The sequence below is a fragment of the Ctenopharyngodon idella genome, chromosome 13, assembly GCF_019924925.1.
Source record: "Ctenopharyngodon idella isolate HZGC_01 chromosome 13, HZGC01, whole genome shotgun sequence".
Taxonomy (NCBI): Eukaryota; Metazoa; Chordata; class Actinopteri; order Cypriniformes; family Xenocyprididae; genus Ctenopharyngodon; species Ctenopharyngodon idella.
The window spans coordinates 1,534,313-1,548,293 of record NC_067232.1 but is presented as its reverse complement, the minus strand read 5'-3'; the positions used below and the strand labels follow the sequence as shown (position 1 = coordinate 1,548,293).

Here is a 13,981-nt window from a genome sequence, read left to right as displayed (position 1 = left end):
CTGCTCACTTTAATAACTCCTTAAACAAGATGGCTGTATGAGCCAAGTTTAAGGGACCGTTTACACCAGTGGTTCTCAACCTTTTGTCCATGAAGCCCCTCCTCCATACATATAAGAAACCCTGAGAAAAAAAAATCAAAATGACAAGCAAAAACATCTGCCAATTGGGGTAAGAAAATAATCTTGTTTCTGTTTGGGACAGTAACAAGAATTCAAATAGAAACAAGAGTATTTTTCTTACCCCATTGGCAGATAATTTTGCTTGTTTTAAGCAAAAACTCACTTCATTTTGATTTTATTTTCCAGAAAACAAGAAAAAATATCTTATGTCATTTTATTTATCTAGTAAAAGCATCTTGATTTAAGAATTTTTAGATATCTAGACTGGAAACGAAACAAAATACTAAATAAGAAAAGCATTTTTGCAGTGTAGAGTTTCCTTGGTTACCTCTGTAAACAAAGCAGCACCAGTGCTGCACTTATATAAACACTACTTTAATAGGCATCATACGGAGGTAAGATTAAAAGAAAATGTCATTGAAACGTTTGTGAAGTAAGTCAGTTCCTTCAGAAATGCATTCATTTAAGCCCCCACCCCAATTTAATGTGTAGCATTTTCTTCCAATATTCTGAGCATCGCAACAGTGAGCTTCCTCTGCCCGGTACAGTATTTTCTCTGCTCTTCTCTTTGCATCCGTCTTCAGCTTATCCCATCTCTGGCCTCTGTTAACGTCCACACAAATTACATTTTGGGAAATGATTGCAAAGCATTTTGTGTGCAAGTCCGAGAAAAAAAAAAACGGAACTGGCCGGTTCTGATTGATGGTCGGTAGACCAGTGCATCTCTACTACTGGCAACCCTTCACCTAAAGCTCTAATGAGGAGAACACGCTCCCATGTTAGGGAAAGAAGAGGAGAGTGAAAAAATTCTGGATTGAAGTAGTTTGAACCATACACACATTTTCACAGCGTTATTGTACACACACCAGCCGCTGCTGACTTTTCATTTTTGCCGCAGCTCTGGTGCGAACAAGCTCGCGTCTTTTGCGTCATAAAAATGTGATCTGCAAGCTGAGAGACCACGTATAGAATCAAAGGAAGTAATTGACAACATTTTTGGATAAGTGGCCGATCATTTGGAGCATTCCTAGAAACCTTACAAAAAGGTTTTCGTATCCATGTTTGACCTCAAAGCATATAAACTCTCGTGCCCTCCCTGCAAACTCTGGCGCCGTGCCCCCCAGGTTGGGAACCACTGGTTTACACGACACCGTTTTCAACTAAAAACGGCAAATTTTGTAAATTTCGCGTTTTGGCCGTTTATTTACACGACACGCGCGAGTTTCTGCAAAATATGCAAGACATGAGCGCAACAGACCAGTCTGCCTAATGCATGTTTACATAAAAAACAATGGAAAAGAAGCATGTTGGAATCACAGACTGTAAAAAAACATGGACGACGCGACGCCGCTTCCTTCCATTGTAATGAACTGAATGTAAAACGTACGACGATGGGCGTTGACATGTTACGCAAAAACGTCAGCCTGGGCATGCGCAGAAGGAATCGTCAGTAGCGCCCGGAGGCGGAGTCTCGGTATCAAACTTCCGCCCAGACAATTGCGTCATCATTGATGTATATTTTAAATAGGCTTTTATATAATATATAATTTATATAAATTATACACCATTTAAAATTCTACCTATAAAATAATAGGCTATTCTGTTTCTAGAGCAATAATATTTTTGAAACAGCAAATTCAGTAGATAAACTCAATATAATATGCCACTAGAAACAACTCTAAAATGTCAGAAACGGTCCTGCCATTTTAAATAAAGTTGAACTAACATTACAGGAGATCGATTGCTGTAGATAGTGCTCTACAATTAATTAGAGTAGGCTATCATTAGTTTTGTCCTGCTAATTATTATTTTATACCCATAAAAATAATTAGTAACTGCCAGATAATGATCACCTGCTTTTTCCCGTCATGGCTAACGTTAGGCGTGTTATCTTAGTTAATAACATTTATTAATTAGCTTATAAAGCCCAAATTTAACGTTACCGAAAAAAGTTCAGTGATCCATCAGATCCTGTAGGTCGGTTAGTACAGTTTACTGCTGAACAACTCATTTTGTAAGTGTGAAACAACACAGAAATCGAAAATTAATAGTTAGTTATATATCTTCAATCTCCCCTCGAAGCTCCGACAGTCCTCAGAGAAGCTGTCAATCACAACTGTCAATCATGACGACACGCCCCGTTTCTATAGCATCAAATTGCTAGCTAAAATCAAACTTATCACAAAAACGAACAATTGAATATATATCAGCGTGATGACAACTACCTTAAATGACCAAAACCATCTTTCGGAAAACTTTATTTGAAGCGTAATTTATTTTTTTGTTTTGACTCATTCCCGTTCGTTTGAATGGAGAGGGCGAGGTTTATGACCTGTACTGCATCCAGCCACCAGGGGGCGATCAAAGAGCCCGCAGCTTCACTTTTCAGGACGTATGAGGCACACCCGATTGGAATGGAAAAACGCATTCTGTGTGAACAGCCCCTTAAGGCCCGTTCACACCAAGAACGATAACGATAAAGACATAGTTCTAAAAATCGTTAATATCCTAAATATAAAAGAATAGCACTGTCCACACCACAGCTATAACAATAACGATATTGAGAAACCATGTCGTTGGGATTTTTTTCAGAACTATTTTTTTCCAGCTGCTGAATGATAAAACACTGACAGCCAATCAGACTCCATTCTAATTCAAGGGCTCGCGCATTTAAAATGGCGGACGACATTGCAGAGAATTTTATCTCTGAGGTCCAGAGAAAGGCACCACTGTTTGACAATTCAACCCCCCTTTTTAAGGATACTTTAAAGAAAATGGATATATGAAAAACAATCGGTCATACCCTCGAAATAAATGGTGAGAAGTATTAACTATAAGATCATTATGCCAGGCCAGCAAACAGTGTAATATAAAATTACCTCAGGTAAGTTATTCAGCGTTAGTTTCGACAACACTGTCTTGCTTCCTTTGAAGTTGCAGTGAAAAAGACTAGGCGTTGTTTTTATTCCACTATATTGACTTCGTCAGCTAAATTCACTGTTAGATTAACAGATTAGATCGTTACTCTAGCTATTCACTCGAAACATAGCATGCTGAGGACATCTGCTGGTTAAAGCTGTGTAAATGCAACAAGAACAACATGTGGTACACACTTTGAAACCGCAGCACGCGAGTTTAGAACAAACATACCGTTATCATTTGTTGGTGTGGATGCAAATATATTTATAGTTAACGTTATCTTTATTATCATTCTTGGTGTGAACAGGCCTTTAGAATGTCTGAACGCTAAGAGTCTTTTGTCTTTAGTCAGAACAACGGATACCAAACGCGAGACGCCAGACAGTTGCTATGGTTACCACGGAGAGAGTCGTGTTCCGTACACACATTGAACGATAATTTATGGGACTCAGGCCCTGTTTACACTAGTGCGTTTTCATTTTAACACAGCGTTTTAAAATGAAAACGATCCTCGTCCATACTGGCGTTTCCACTGCGTTTCAGAAAAAATCTCCGTCCACACTACACAACCAAAATGCATGTCACATGACCATTCATGCACACTGGGCATAAGCATTGGGTATATAGCTGCTGATTGATCTAATAATACTGAAATGCAACCCAGGAGTTTTCAAACTAAAGCGGGGTCTGCAGTGTTTCCAAAAGTTTCTGTTTTCGAGTGTCGAAAACCCCGGAGTAGTGTGGACGCCAGGCGTAACCGTAGCAAAAGTACTAGTGTAAACAGGGCCTCACTCCCACATTTAGGGTGCGTTCACACTTGTAGTTCGTAGGGGTGGGACGGTTCGCTGTAAAAAATCGAACCGTTCGGTTCTCCACCAACGGTTCGACTCGCGCTTGCACCGCGTTTCATCCCAAATCTGACGACACATCTATAATATGGACTGTTGAAAACAACGTGCAAAACAGACAGATGGATTCGGCTAATGTATGTTTCAGTCGATGGATATGCATTCTAGTTTCCCAATACGTTACAACAGCGATGATCAAAAGAACATGGACAAAACAGTCACTCGTTGTAAACAAATGTTCAACGACGTGCCGAAAGCTCTATGACCAGTCATTTACGCCGTCATCACCCGGGTGTTGATAGCGCGCGAGCCCAGGTGAGACCTGAACATCTCACGTTGCTATCTGTGTTTAAACTAAACTCGTTTAAACCTTGCCAGTTTAAACATTCATCCGTAAGACGCGAAAGAGAACTCGCACGCGCTGTGAGATTTGTGTGTAAATACTACATTCCTGAAATACTCTCGCGCAAATTCTCTTTCAAGTCTTGCACCTAAACGGACAAATTCACACAAAAATTATGTCAACATGCCCATCTTAGCGAGTATCATAACAAACAGGTTGTGTCTTAGGAGAAAAACGAGACAGACAACGCATGTGTATCAGTATCAGTGTACTGGATCTTTGAATTATGTCTTAAAGGGACAGCAGTCTAATATTCCTGCTCTCTGTTTTAATGTTAATCGAACGACAAAGCACGAAGAAATCACTCTTGACTGAATAGCTTTTGTAACTTCAATAATGTTTCAACTTTATTTAACTATTCAAAGAAGTTTATATACATTGTTATTTTATATTTGATTACTTTATTCAATTTCTGTACCTGAAAGCTGTTAGATACCTGAAAAACCTGTATAGCATTGTTTGTCTATTTTTTACTGAACATAGCACATACCGAACTGTACCATGACACTAAAACCGTGATACAAACCGAACCGTAAGAAATCTGAACCGTCCCACCCCTAGTAGTTTGGTTTGTTTGGTTCGGACCAAAAAAGAAAAAAAAACATTTAGTCCTGGTCCGATTAGCGTTCAGATTGGCAATTTTATCACCGAACCAAAAGATACCGAACCTAAAGGCATAGGGATAAGTTCACAACCTGATTGGTCGGATTATATGACGTATTGCCTATTTTGAGACGGAACTTACCGAACATCCAAAACAAAGCTGTGTGCTGAGATAAATGTGCTTGTTGTGTGTGCGTAGCCTGCAAATGATGGTATTTTGGCCAGCTGGGAACTCGTGAAGAGCTTATAAAATGTGTAAAGGAGTCAAAACAGCGGCGGGAATCCCTCCGTCACACACAAATGATCTGCTGAGTGGAGACGCGTCTGATGCCTGTGATGGGCAAACTCGCAACTATGACGATGAAAACAGATATGCGTAAGGGTTTCTTTTTAGGGTCTCATCTTCCTGTTTTTGGTTCGTTTACATGTCTTTGGTCCATGTTGCGTTCATATATCATTCGAACCGCACCAGAGTTCGTTTGGAAGCGGACCGAGACCCATCTTTTCAGTCTGCTTGTTTGGTGCGCACCAGGGTTCGGATGGCAACGTTCACACATGTTCAAATGAACCGCACAAACAGAGCAATTGCAACAGGGTTCGTTTTAATTGAACCAAACATGACAAGTGTGAACACACCCTTAAATGTGGTTGTCACTCCTGAATCTCTACTTTCTTATTAAAAAAAAAAAAAAAAAAAAAATCACCATGTTTTTAAATTAATCATACACAATACTTTTGATTAAAAATAAAGATTAAGAGAAATTTACGTTAAAAACGAAAGCAGGCAGTGTCAATACAGCATGTATTTAAGTCTTCTCAAACCCTCCCTTTTCTATCAACTGCTTTCAAACCAGAACAAAGAAAGTGTTGTCCTCTGTTGCCTTGATTCTGTGATAAATCTTTGTATTGATTAAGTTTTGAAATACAGGTCAAACTGAGGTGATGCCAGATCAGATAATATACAACAAATTGTAAAAATTGTTTGTTATTTTTTAAAAGAATGTAAAAAGAATGCAAAAATGCTACAGTAAAAAACTGGTAATTGCTTAACCTTACCATAAACAGTGAGGGAAAAAAAAAAAAAAAAAAATATATATATATATATATATATATATATATATATATATATATATATATATATATATATATATATATATTAAAATATATTATATATATAAAATATAAATAATATTGTAAAAATAAATATTGTAAAAATGTGGGGTTTTGGAAGAAGTTTGAATATCATATAACTTACAGTGAAAATATGACTATGTACTCACAAAAAAATATATTAAATAATTTTTATGAGTCATCTTATAATGTAGAGTGAAAAATACTAAAAGGATGTAAAATAGCAGCGCAAATATCAAATATCCCCTTTAATACTGAATGACAATTTTAGAGTGAATTTCTGGCAACCTATGAAAACTTGTTTCTGCCACAAATTAAAAACAACAAAACGGGTAATTTCAACTTTTTATCTTACAATTCTGACTTTTTTAATTGCAACTGACTCTTCGCAAAGACCCGCCCCCCTTAGTTACTGCTTTGTCCGACAAGCCATGGCGCTGTCACGCCACACAGAGTGAAAAATACATTGCGGGGCAAAGAGGACACTGACAACATGTCGACAGACAAGACAGAGCAGGTTACTTATGATATTAAACAAAGTCCCAGCTTTCAAACGGTGTAATTTTTTTAAAGAAATTTGAACAATAAAAACCGTTTTGTGGCTCTTTAATGTGTCGTGACAGATCGCTGTAGCGCCTCAGCTCAGGCGGCTCGTGAACCGATCATCTCTTCCTACTAGTTCATTTATAGCATCAAATAAACATGAATGAACATGAGAAGGAATGTTGTTTCAAACGCGGAAAGACGTCAGTACACACCATTTTTCAAGTCCACCGAGGTTAATCTTCTAACTCCTGACTGCTTTGTCGGACAAAATGGCGGATTCGGCGTTATAATTGGTTAGATCACTTGTCAATCAGACTCCCGGCGAAGGGTCAATTGTATCTCAATTCAGACATTTTTTCTTAGAATTGTTAGATATATACTCACAATTGCGAGAATAAAAAGTCAGAATTGTGAGTTAAAAAGTCACAATTACTTTTTTATTTTTATTCTGTGGCGCAAACAAGCTTCCATAGCAACCACAGCAGGCAGTTTTTTAACTGGATTTTTGTACTGTATGAGAACGTGTGCTTGTGTTTTGGATAACGAACAGTTCATGCTCTATATGCTACAAAGTGTGTTAAGTATGCAAGCACTGTTAGTCATGCATAACAGTAATGCTACGGAAAGTACGAAACTTTGTGTCAAAGATTTCAATGATGCATTTAAAAACAGACAGATCTGCTGGTTGTTTTGCACAATATTATATTTCCTTTTTTATTAGGGAAGACTGTTTCCTTGTAATTGTTAACATGAACACCTCCTTGTACAATTTTGTTATTTCAGTAATGTTCCATTAAAACTCGTTTTACCACATGATAAATTATCTCCATAGATCACCCATTTTAACACGTCCACCCACATCTATGGGTTTCTCTTTTGTTCAAGAATGTTACTTGGTTTCCAAGAAGCCAAAAACTGTTGAAGAGAAGAGTCAATAGTCCGTCCACAGTTGGCCAACTGGCAACAGTTTGTATTTTTCCAAATGCAGCATTACTGAAATCATAGTGGGCGAAATGGTTTTTGAAATCAAAAAGAAATTTCAAAAGTGAATCTCTAAGGGTGTAAAATTCATTTGATTCCATCCGTTACAACAGCAAAAATCTTAAAATATGACTTTTACATAATATAAATAATTCCACTAAATAATCAATAGTGATGAACAATATTTGAAAATGGACAAGCTTAATTGCAAAATGGTGTGCTATGAAATGATTTAATTGATTGACAACATTTATATTATTTATAATACTTTTAATACTTTATCTGATTTTGTGATATAACACTCCCAATTCTTGATCACTCATTGTTTGTATTGCACTCTTTGTTGTATTTCAAGTGCCCTATATGCTCAGGAATGTAGGCAATGCTGTGCTGAACAAGTATATCATTGTTCTTTGTCTTTTGCCTATGATACTGGGGAAGGTTTCTTATGAAAGTCGTTTAAAAAATGACTCATTCTAATTTACAAAAATAGCTTTCAGATCAAATTGACAACCAACGAATAATTAATAAACTGATTTTTGTGAACCAAATAAGTTAATTCTTTTTCTAATATTTAATAAATCACAATTAGCTACATGTCAAGTAACTCTCATTAGAGTATTAGTAGACTGTTAGATTAGGGTTAGGATTTAGGGTTCAGGTTAATAGAATAACATGTAGTTGCACAGTTACTTATAGTCAGTAGAATGTTGGTGGAGCATCAAAATAAAGTGTTAGCAGATATTAAGCAGACAGTCTACGAATACACTAATGAGAGGTAGTTGACATGTAGTTGCAAAGTTACTTATAGTTAGTAGAATGTCTAAAGTGGACCATCAAAATAATGTGTTACGAACTTTTTAATTAAATGCACAGCCGAAACTATTGGGGAAAACAGCAAAGAGAGAAAAAAGCCATAGCAACACATACAGTAAACAGCAAAGTAAACACCCCCCACAAAACGAAACTCTATGAGCTGGAACATTCTCTCAGGTTGATGTCACCTACAGAAATAATTCTGCTTATAAATCAGGCATTGTTGAAATATTTTGAAGACAATATGTGCAAAGAATTTGGGTGATTGTCAAAGTCCACATGGTTGAGTGACACTTGATTTTAGTAGCCACTGGGACACTATAACCTGCAACATTCCTTGTCAACTTTAAAACCCTCACACTATTTTGACAAAAGGAAAATATCTTCAAGTTCATCTGAGGCTCAACAACAGACAAAAGATTTTAACAGGGTATATGACAGGACAAGTCACACTCACAAAACACAGACGTTTTGTAACAACTAGCTTTGCATCAAGTAACACTAGAACAAATCCATTCAAACACATTATTGAATGGAGAGTTCAGCCAATAATAAATTCTAATATTATTTACCTTATGTTACCTCATACTGTTATTTTTTTCAGTGAAACACCAAAGGACAAATTTAGAAGATGTTTTTTTTTTCATACAATGGTAGTTTAAAGTAACCACGGCTTTTAAAGGGTTAGTTCACCCAAAAATGAAAATTCTGTCATTAATTACTCACCCTCATGTCGTTCCACACCCGTAAGACCTTCGTTCATCTTCTGAACACAAATTAAGATATTTTTCATAAAATCTGATGGCTCAGTGAGGCCTCCATTGCCAGCAAGACAATTAACACTTTCAATGCCCAGAAAGCTACTAAAGATGTATTTAAAACAGTTCATGTGACTACAGTGGTTCAACCTTAATGTTATGAAGCGACAAGAATACTTTTTGTGCGCCAAAAAAACTAAATAACGACTTCATTCAACAATATCTAGTGATGGGTGATTTCAAAACACTGCTTCATGAAGCTTCGAAGCTTTTCGAATCTTTTGTTTCGAATCAGTGGTTCGGAGCGTGTATAAAACTGACAAAGTCACGCCCCCCAGTGGTGAATCATTGAAATTTTTAAACACTTATGACAACAAAGCCTTGTTTACTGAAATCTTGTGACTTTGGCAGTTTGATACATGCTCCGAACCACTGAAATGTTTTGTTCCACAGATAAATCATATGAGTTCGAAAACAAACTCCAGCGTTAGTAAATAATAGCATATTTTCATTTTTGGGTAAACTGTTTCTTTCATTTTAATTTGGTTTCCTCAGTTTAATTAAGTTCAGTGCACTTCTTTGAGTGTATGACAGAACTTGTTTAGGTGACTGCCCAATATTTTATAATCTCACTCTTTGTCTCTGTCTGACCTTACTTATTTACTGTTTGTTGTACTTGAAATCTCATGTTCTTGCTCTCCTTCATCAGTTCATCATCCTTTAAGAATGGTTAGGGAAAATCAAGTTTGGTAGGTTTTTTGTGTCAGTGATGGTAACACTTCAAGCGCATCAGTTCCTCATACCCCTAAAAAAGTGGCCATGCACATGCAAATACACATGCAAACTTGTGCAATTATGCACGTTTACAGTTATGCAATTATAGCTTGTTAACATTCCTAAAACAGATCATTAAAACTTCCCTGTTCTACCTTTTTATTCCATTATCACTTTCTCAGGCCAAACTATTAAAAACAAAAGAAACCTCACCATATCTGTCACAATCACTGTATAATAATAAAGGTGTGTTTGCGTTCAAAGGCACTCTTTGCTCAGTTTAGGTCCATGTAACACTTTATGGTCCGTTTAAGTTGCATTTATTCATTTTTTGATTTAATATTGAAAGTAGAAAAAAAAAATAGAAAACTGCCCATTTTTAAGTTTTTCATTTAAAAAAACAATGAAAAAACAAGAATTGTGCTTGATTTTATGTTTTTAGGTTCAGGGGTAGAATATTCTACAGCTTGAATATGCTATTTCCAAATGTGGGTGGCCCCCTTCCGCTGATTGGCCAAGCAAAGATCAACCTGTGCCGCTTTCAGTTCTTTCACAGTTCTGTGCAACAGAATAATAGTCTTCCGCTGCTATAGTTGGATGGATTCTTAAAGCGTTTATTACAAATAATCTATCTCTCATCAAACACCCGGACAAAGGAATGCTTTGACACTGGGCAGGGCCTAGAAAGGGCTTTCTTCTTTATAGGCATGGGTTTGACAACCTGCGTGCCAGAGAAATATTAGCTGATTATATGTACCTCGCATCTGCACCCATTACCCATCAGCCTACTTCTACTTGTACAGAACTGTGGAAGTTGATAATAAAGCTGATAATCGTGGGCGTGTGCGAAAAATCGTGCAATGTACAATCCTTTAGGCTCGTGAAAAATGCAAAGGCGCCGCCCGGTGGCGGTGTTTTGAATTTCTCACAGGCCTCTAGGGCGACTAGCGAGTTTCGTTCCGATTGGCCTCCGTTAACCTTGTCTGATAGCTGCTCAAATTTCATTAGTCGCAGCCGGCCGTGTTTTTTGAGTTACGCGAATGTCCTCAAAGGCGTTCTTTGCACCATGGACAAAGACACTGCATGCCAATTTTCATCCGAAAATTTCGAAATCGAAATTTCGACTTTTTTTTTTTTTTTATAATTATTGACACTCAGCCTCAAAAGAATCTTGCTGCACTGGTTTGGTTCCGATCTGTATTCAATTTAATACATGCTCGGACTGGCCATCGGGAACAGCGGGTGAGAATGGGAAAAAAAAGAAAACTGGTTAGATTTAATTTATTCAAGTGAAATATAAAATGGAAAAGGGACTGGCAAAATGGCCACATTGATGAAGTAATCTAAAAAAAAAAAATTAGAAATGAAAGTTTGGTTTCATTGTTTTAATTTTTGCATTTGCATTGTATGGTTTGAAAACTGAATTGTGAAGTATTACACAACCACTTTAGCTCTTTGCTTACTTCGCTAAGGAACTTAAAAAAGCGGTTATGCAAAAAGAAGTCTAGACTTTCTAGTCTTCAACTGCCCAAAAATAAATTCAGATTTCACAATAGAGAAGTCAGGCCTAACTGGTCTGAGAAACATGTCGCCAAAGTGCCGTTCAATCAGAATGTAAGTCAACAAGGCTGGATTCCTTGCAAAGTTCAAGGTCACGTGTAAAAATTCTTGCATGTGCAATACCTTTACACTTTCACTAATTTTATAAAGGCAATGAATGAGACTTGCTCTCATTTGAGTTTCTGTGACATGAGGACAAGAAACATTTTTTGACTAGTGCGATAAAATTGCCTTTCTATGGAGGTAAACTTTATAATCAACTCTTCCACATTGAACTTTTGAAATTGAACTTTCCATAAATAGAGAATATAATTTAGCATTATGCAAATACATAAGAAAATATATAAAGTGTACACTAAAAGTACTAATGACTTAGTACTAAACTTTATCCAAAGCAACATGAAGGCTGCAGTTCAGAAATGGTCTCATTTTGGGAAAGGAACAGAACAGGCCTGGGATCCCACCTCTGTTTTAGAGTAAAGACTGGACCTGTATCTTTAATCAGAATCAGAAAGACTTTAATGCCAAGTATCTTTACTCTCAGTGACAGTGTATCAGAGACAGTGTTGTTTGCATAACATGTGACAAAAAGGAATTTTGTTACTTGGCCCCAACAACAAGGAAATCTTCAAAGTGATGAGGTACTTTGCTATAGGGTTTTTTTTTCTTCAGGATTTCCTTATGGACATACCAGTGGTTGCATGTCAGAAAATGTTGTTGACATTTTTCAGAAGTCATTACATATTAGTCATAATATATGAAATTCTAAATTCTACAACAACTGATAAAAATACATTAATGTATATACACACACACATTAATGTGTTCTTATCAGTTGTTTTAGAGTGATAACTAGAATGATAGAACAATAGATCCAACGATTGGTAGAAAGAACAATGAGATAGATGCATTCTGGGAAGCTCTGGTACTTACTCATATCATAGAAATGTTGCCAGAAGGCTTCCATCCAGCCATGTGTGTCTTTAGATGTGTGCGTGAGAATAGTGTACGTGGTCTTAGCGCCACACTGGTTGGTTATAGTGATACTTTGCGTATGTAGAGCCGGATCTCTCTCTGTGGCACGTACACGAGTTTCCTAAAGTAAGTATGCACACACTTGGTTTCAAGACATGGTGTAAACAACAAATTATGTATTTTATAGTTTGTAGTACATGGGGTCAATGTAGTAAACAACTTCCAAAACTATGTATGCTGTAACACTGGATTTAAAGACGTGCAGCACATGTTTTGCAGCTTCTAACTCACATAACACATAGTCAAACACAACTTGGACATAAACAATGCCTTCTGTTGACTAAAAGATGCAGCTACAACTGATGCATTGATAATTCTCACCTTATTAATGGGAATAGTGAACACTGGTGTCTCTAAAGAGTCTGTATCATCTTTCTGCTGGTAACACTTTAAATCAGATCCATTCAGGACACCGTAGACGTCTCTCCATTCCTCAGGATTGGTCTCTGACTTGGGTACAAAAAAATGTATGAAAGCTGAATAAATAGGGAACTGGAAACTAATGCTAATTTATTTTTAATTACAATAATAATTTTTTTTTTTTCAAACCCGAATTCTGAGTTTTCCACACATGACATCTTGAGTCATACAGAGAGGCTGAGCCACGAGCCGACAGCACAAATTACCATAGAGAGGCAACCAGGACGGAGAGTCCTCTAAAATACACATGAAACCAAAAAACAAAGTGAGAACAGATCAAAAACAATAGAGCTCCGGTAGTCACCTGATCCATTCTGTTTACACCACCATGCTGGCAGGCAGGGACAGCCGGGAGCGAATATGAAATGAATGGCGCCAGCATCAGTTTCAAGGCAACAGAGTTCACTGCGCACTTTAATTAAAAAAATATAGACGTGTACATAGCAAAACATAATAGATTAAACATAACAGATCCCTATAATGCCCCCGGGGTGCTTTTAACGTGTATCGATAAAGGAACGGATAGCTTTTCTGACCTGCAGTATCCTGATATGTACAACTACTTCATCAACTTTCCCTCGTCCTACTCCGGAGACTCTTTAAAAGCCTACAAAAACTTGGAGGGGTACAAATGGACACAATCTAATTTTGTGATGAATATTCAACTTTGGAGTCTGCCAGCTAAAACCTGCTTCGTCGTCATTGGAAGGTTACGTCAACTGCGTTGTTAGGTAACATAATCAGCCCTAGCTGTCCTTCTTTGTAGGTAGCCAGCATAGCTACTGTATATCACTGTGAGTACAGTAGACATCATAAATGTCATGAAATCTTAACCCGTTTAATCCCAAATTTTTCCCAGACATGAAAATATCCAAATGAGGTGTCATTAGTTGCCCCTTGAAATAATCAATAATTGAAATTTTTATGGAAATGTGTGTGAAAAAATTGTTTTATGTTCGGACACAATTGTGACCGGTGGAATAATGTGTAACGTTATACTTAAAATTCTTATATAGCCTATCAGCCCAGTTATTTAACACATTTTAAACTTTACTGAGATAAAAGAC

The 13,981-nt window shown here is 37.0% G+C and overlaps 1 protein-coding gene across 2 annotated transcripts in view; it reads right to left on the bottom strand.

Moving 5' to 3' along the window:
* Positions 1-13,981, bottom strand: part of LOC127524501 (rhotekin-like) — a 38,671-nt gene that overhangs the window by 15,467 nt on the left and 9,223 nt on the right. For both annotated transcript variants that reach the window (XM_051916033.1, XM_051916032.1), the window contains exons 8-10: positions 13,044-13,150; positions 12,816-12,944; positions 12,393-12,555 (exon numbers count right to left, since the gene is read on the bottom strand). In XM_051916033.1, coding sequence (XP_051771993.1) covers positions 12,393-12,555; positions 12,816-12,944; positions 13,044-13,150 — 399 coding nt within the window. The remainder of the gene's footprint in view (positions 1-12,392; positions 12,556-12,815; positions 12,945-13,043; positions 13,151-13,981) is intronic.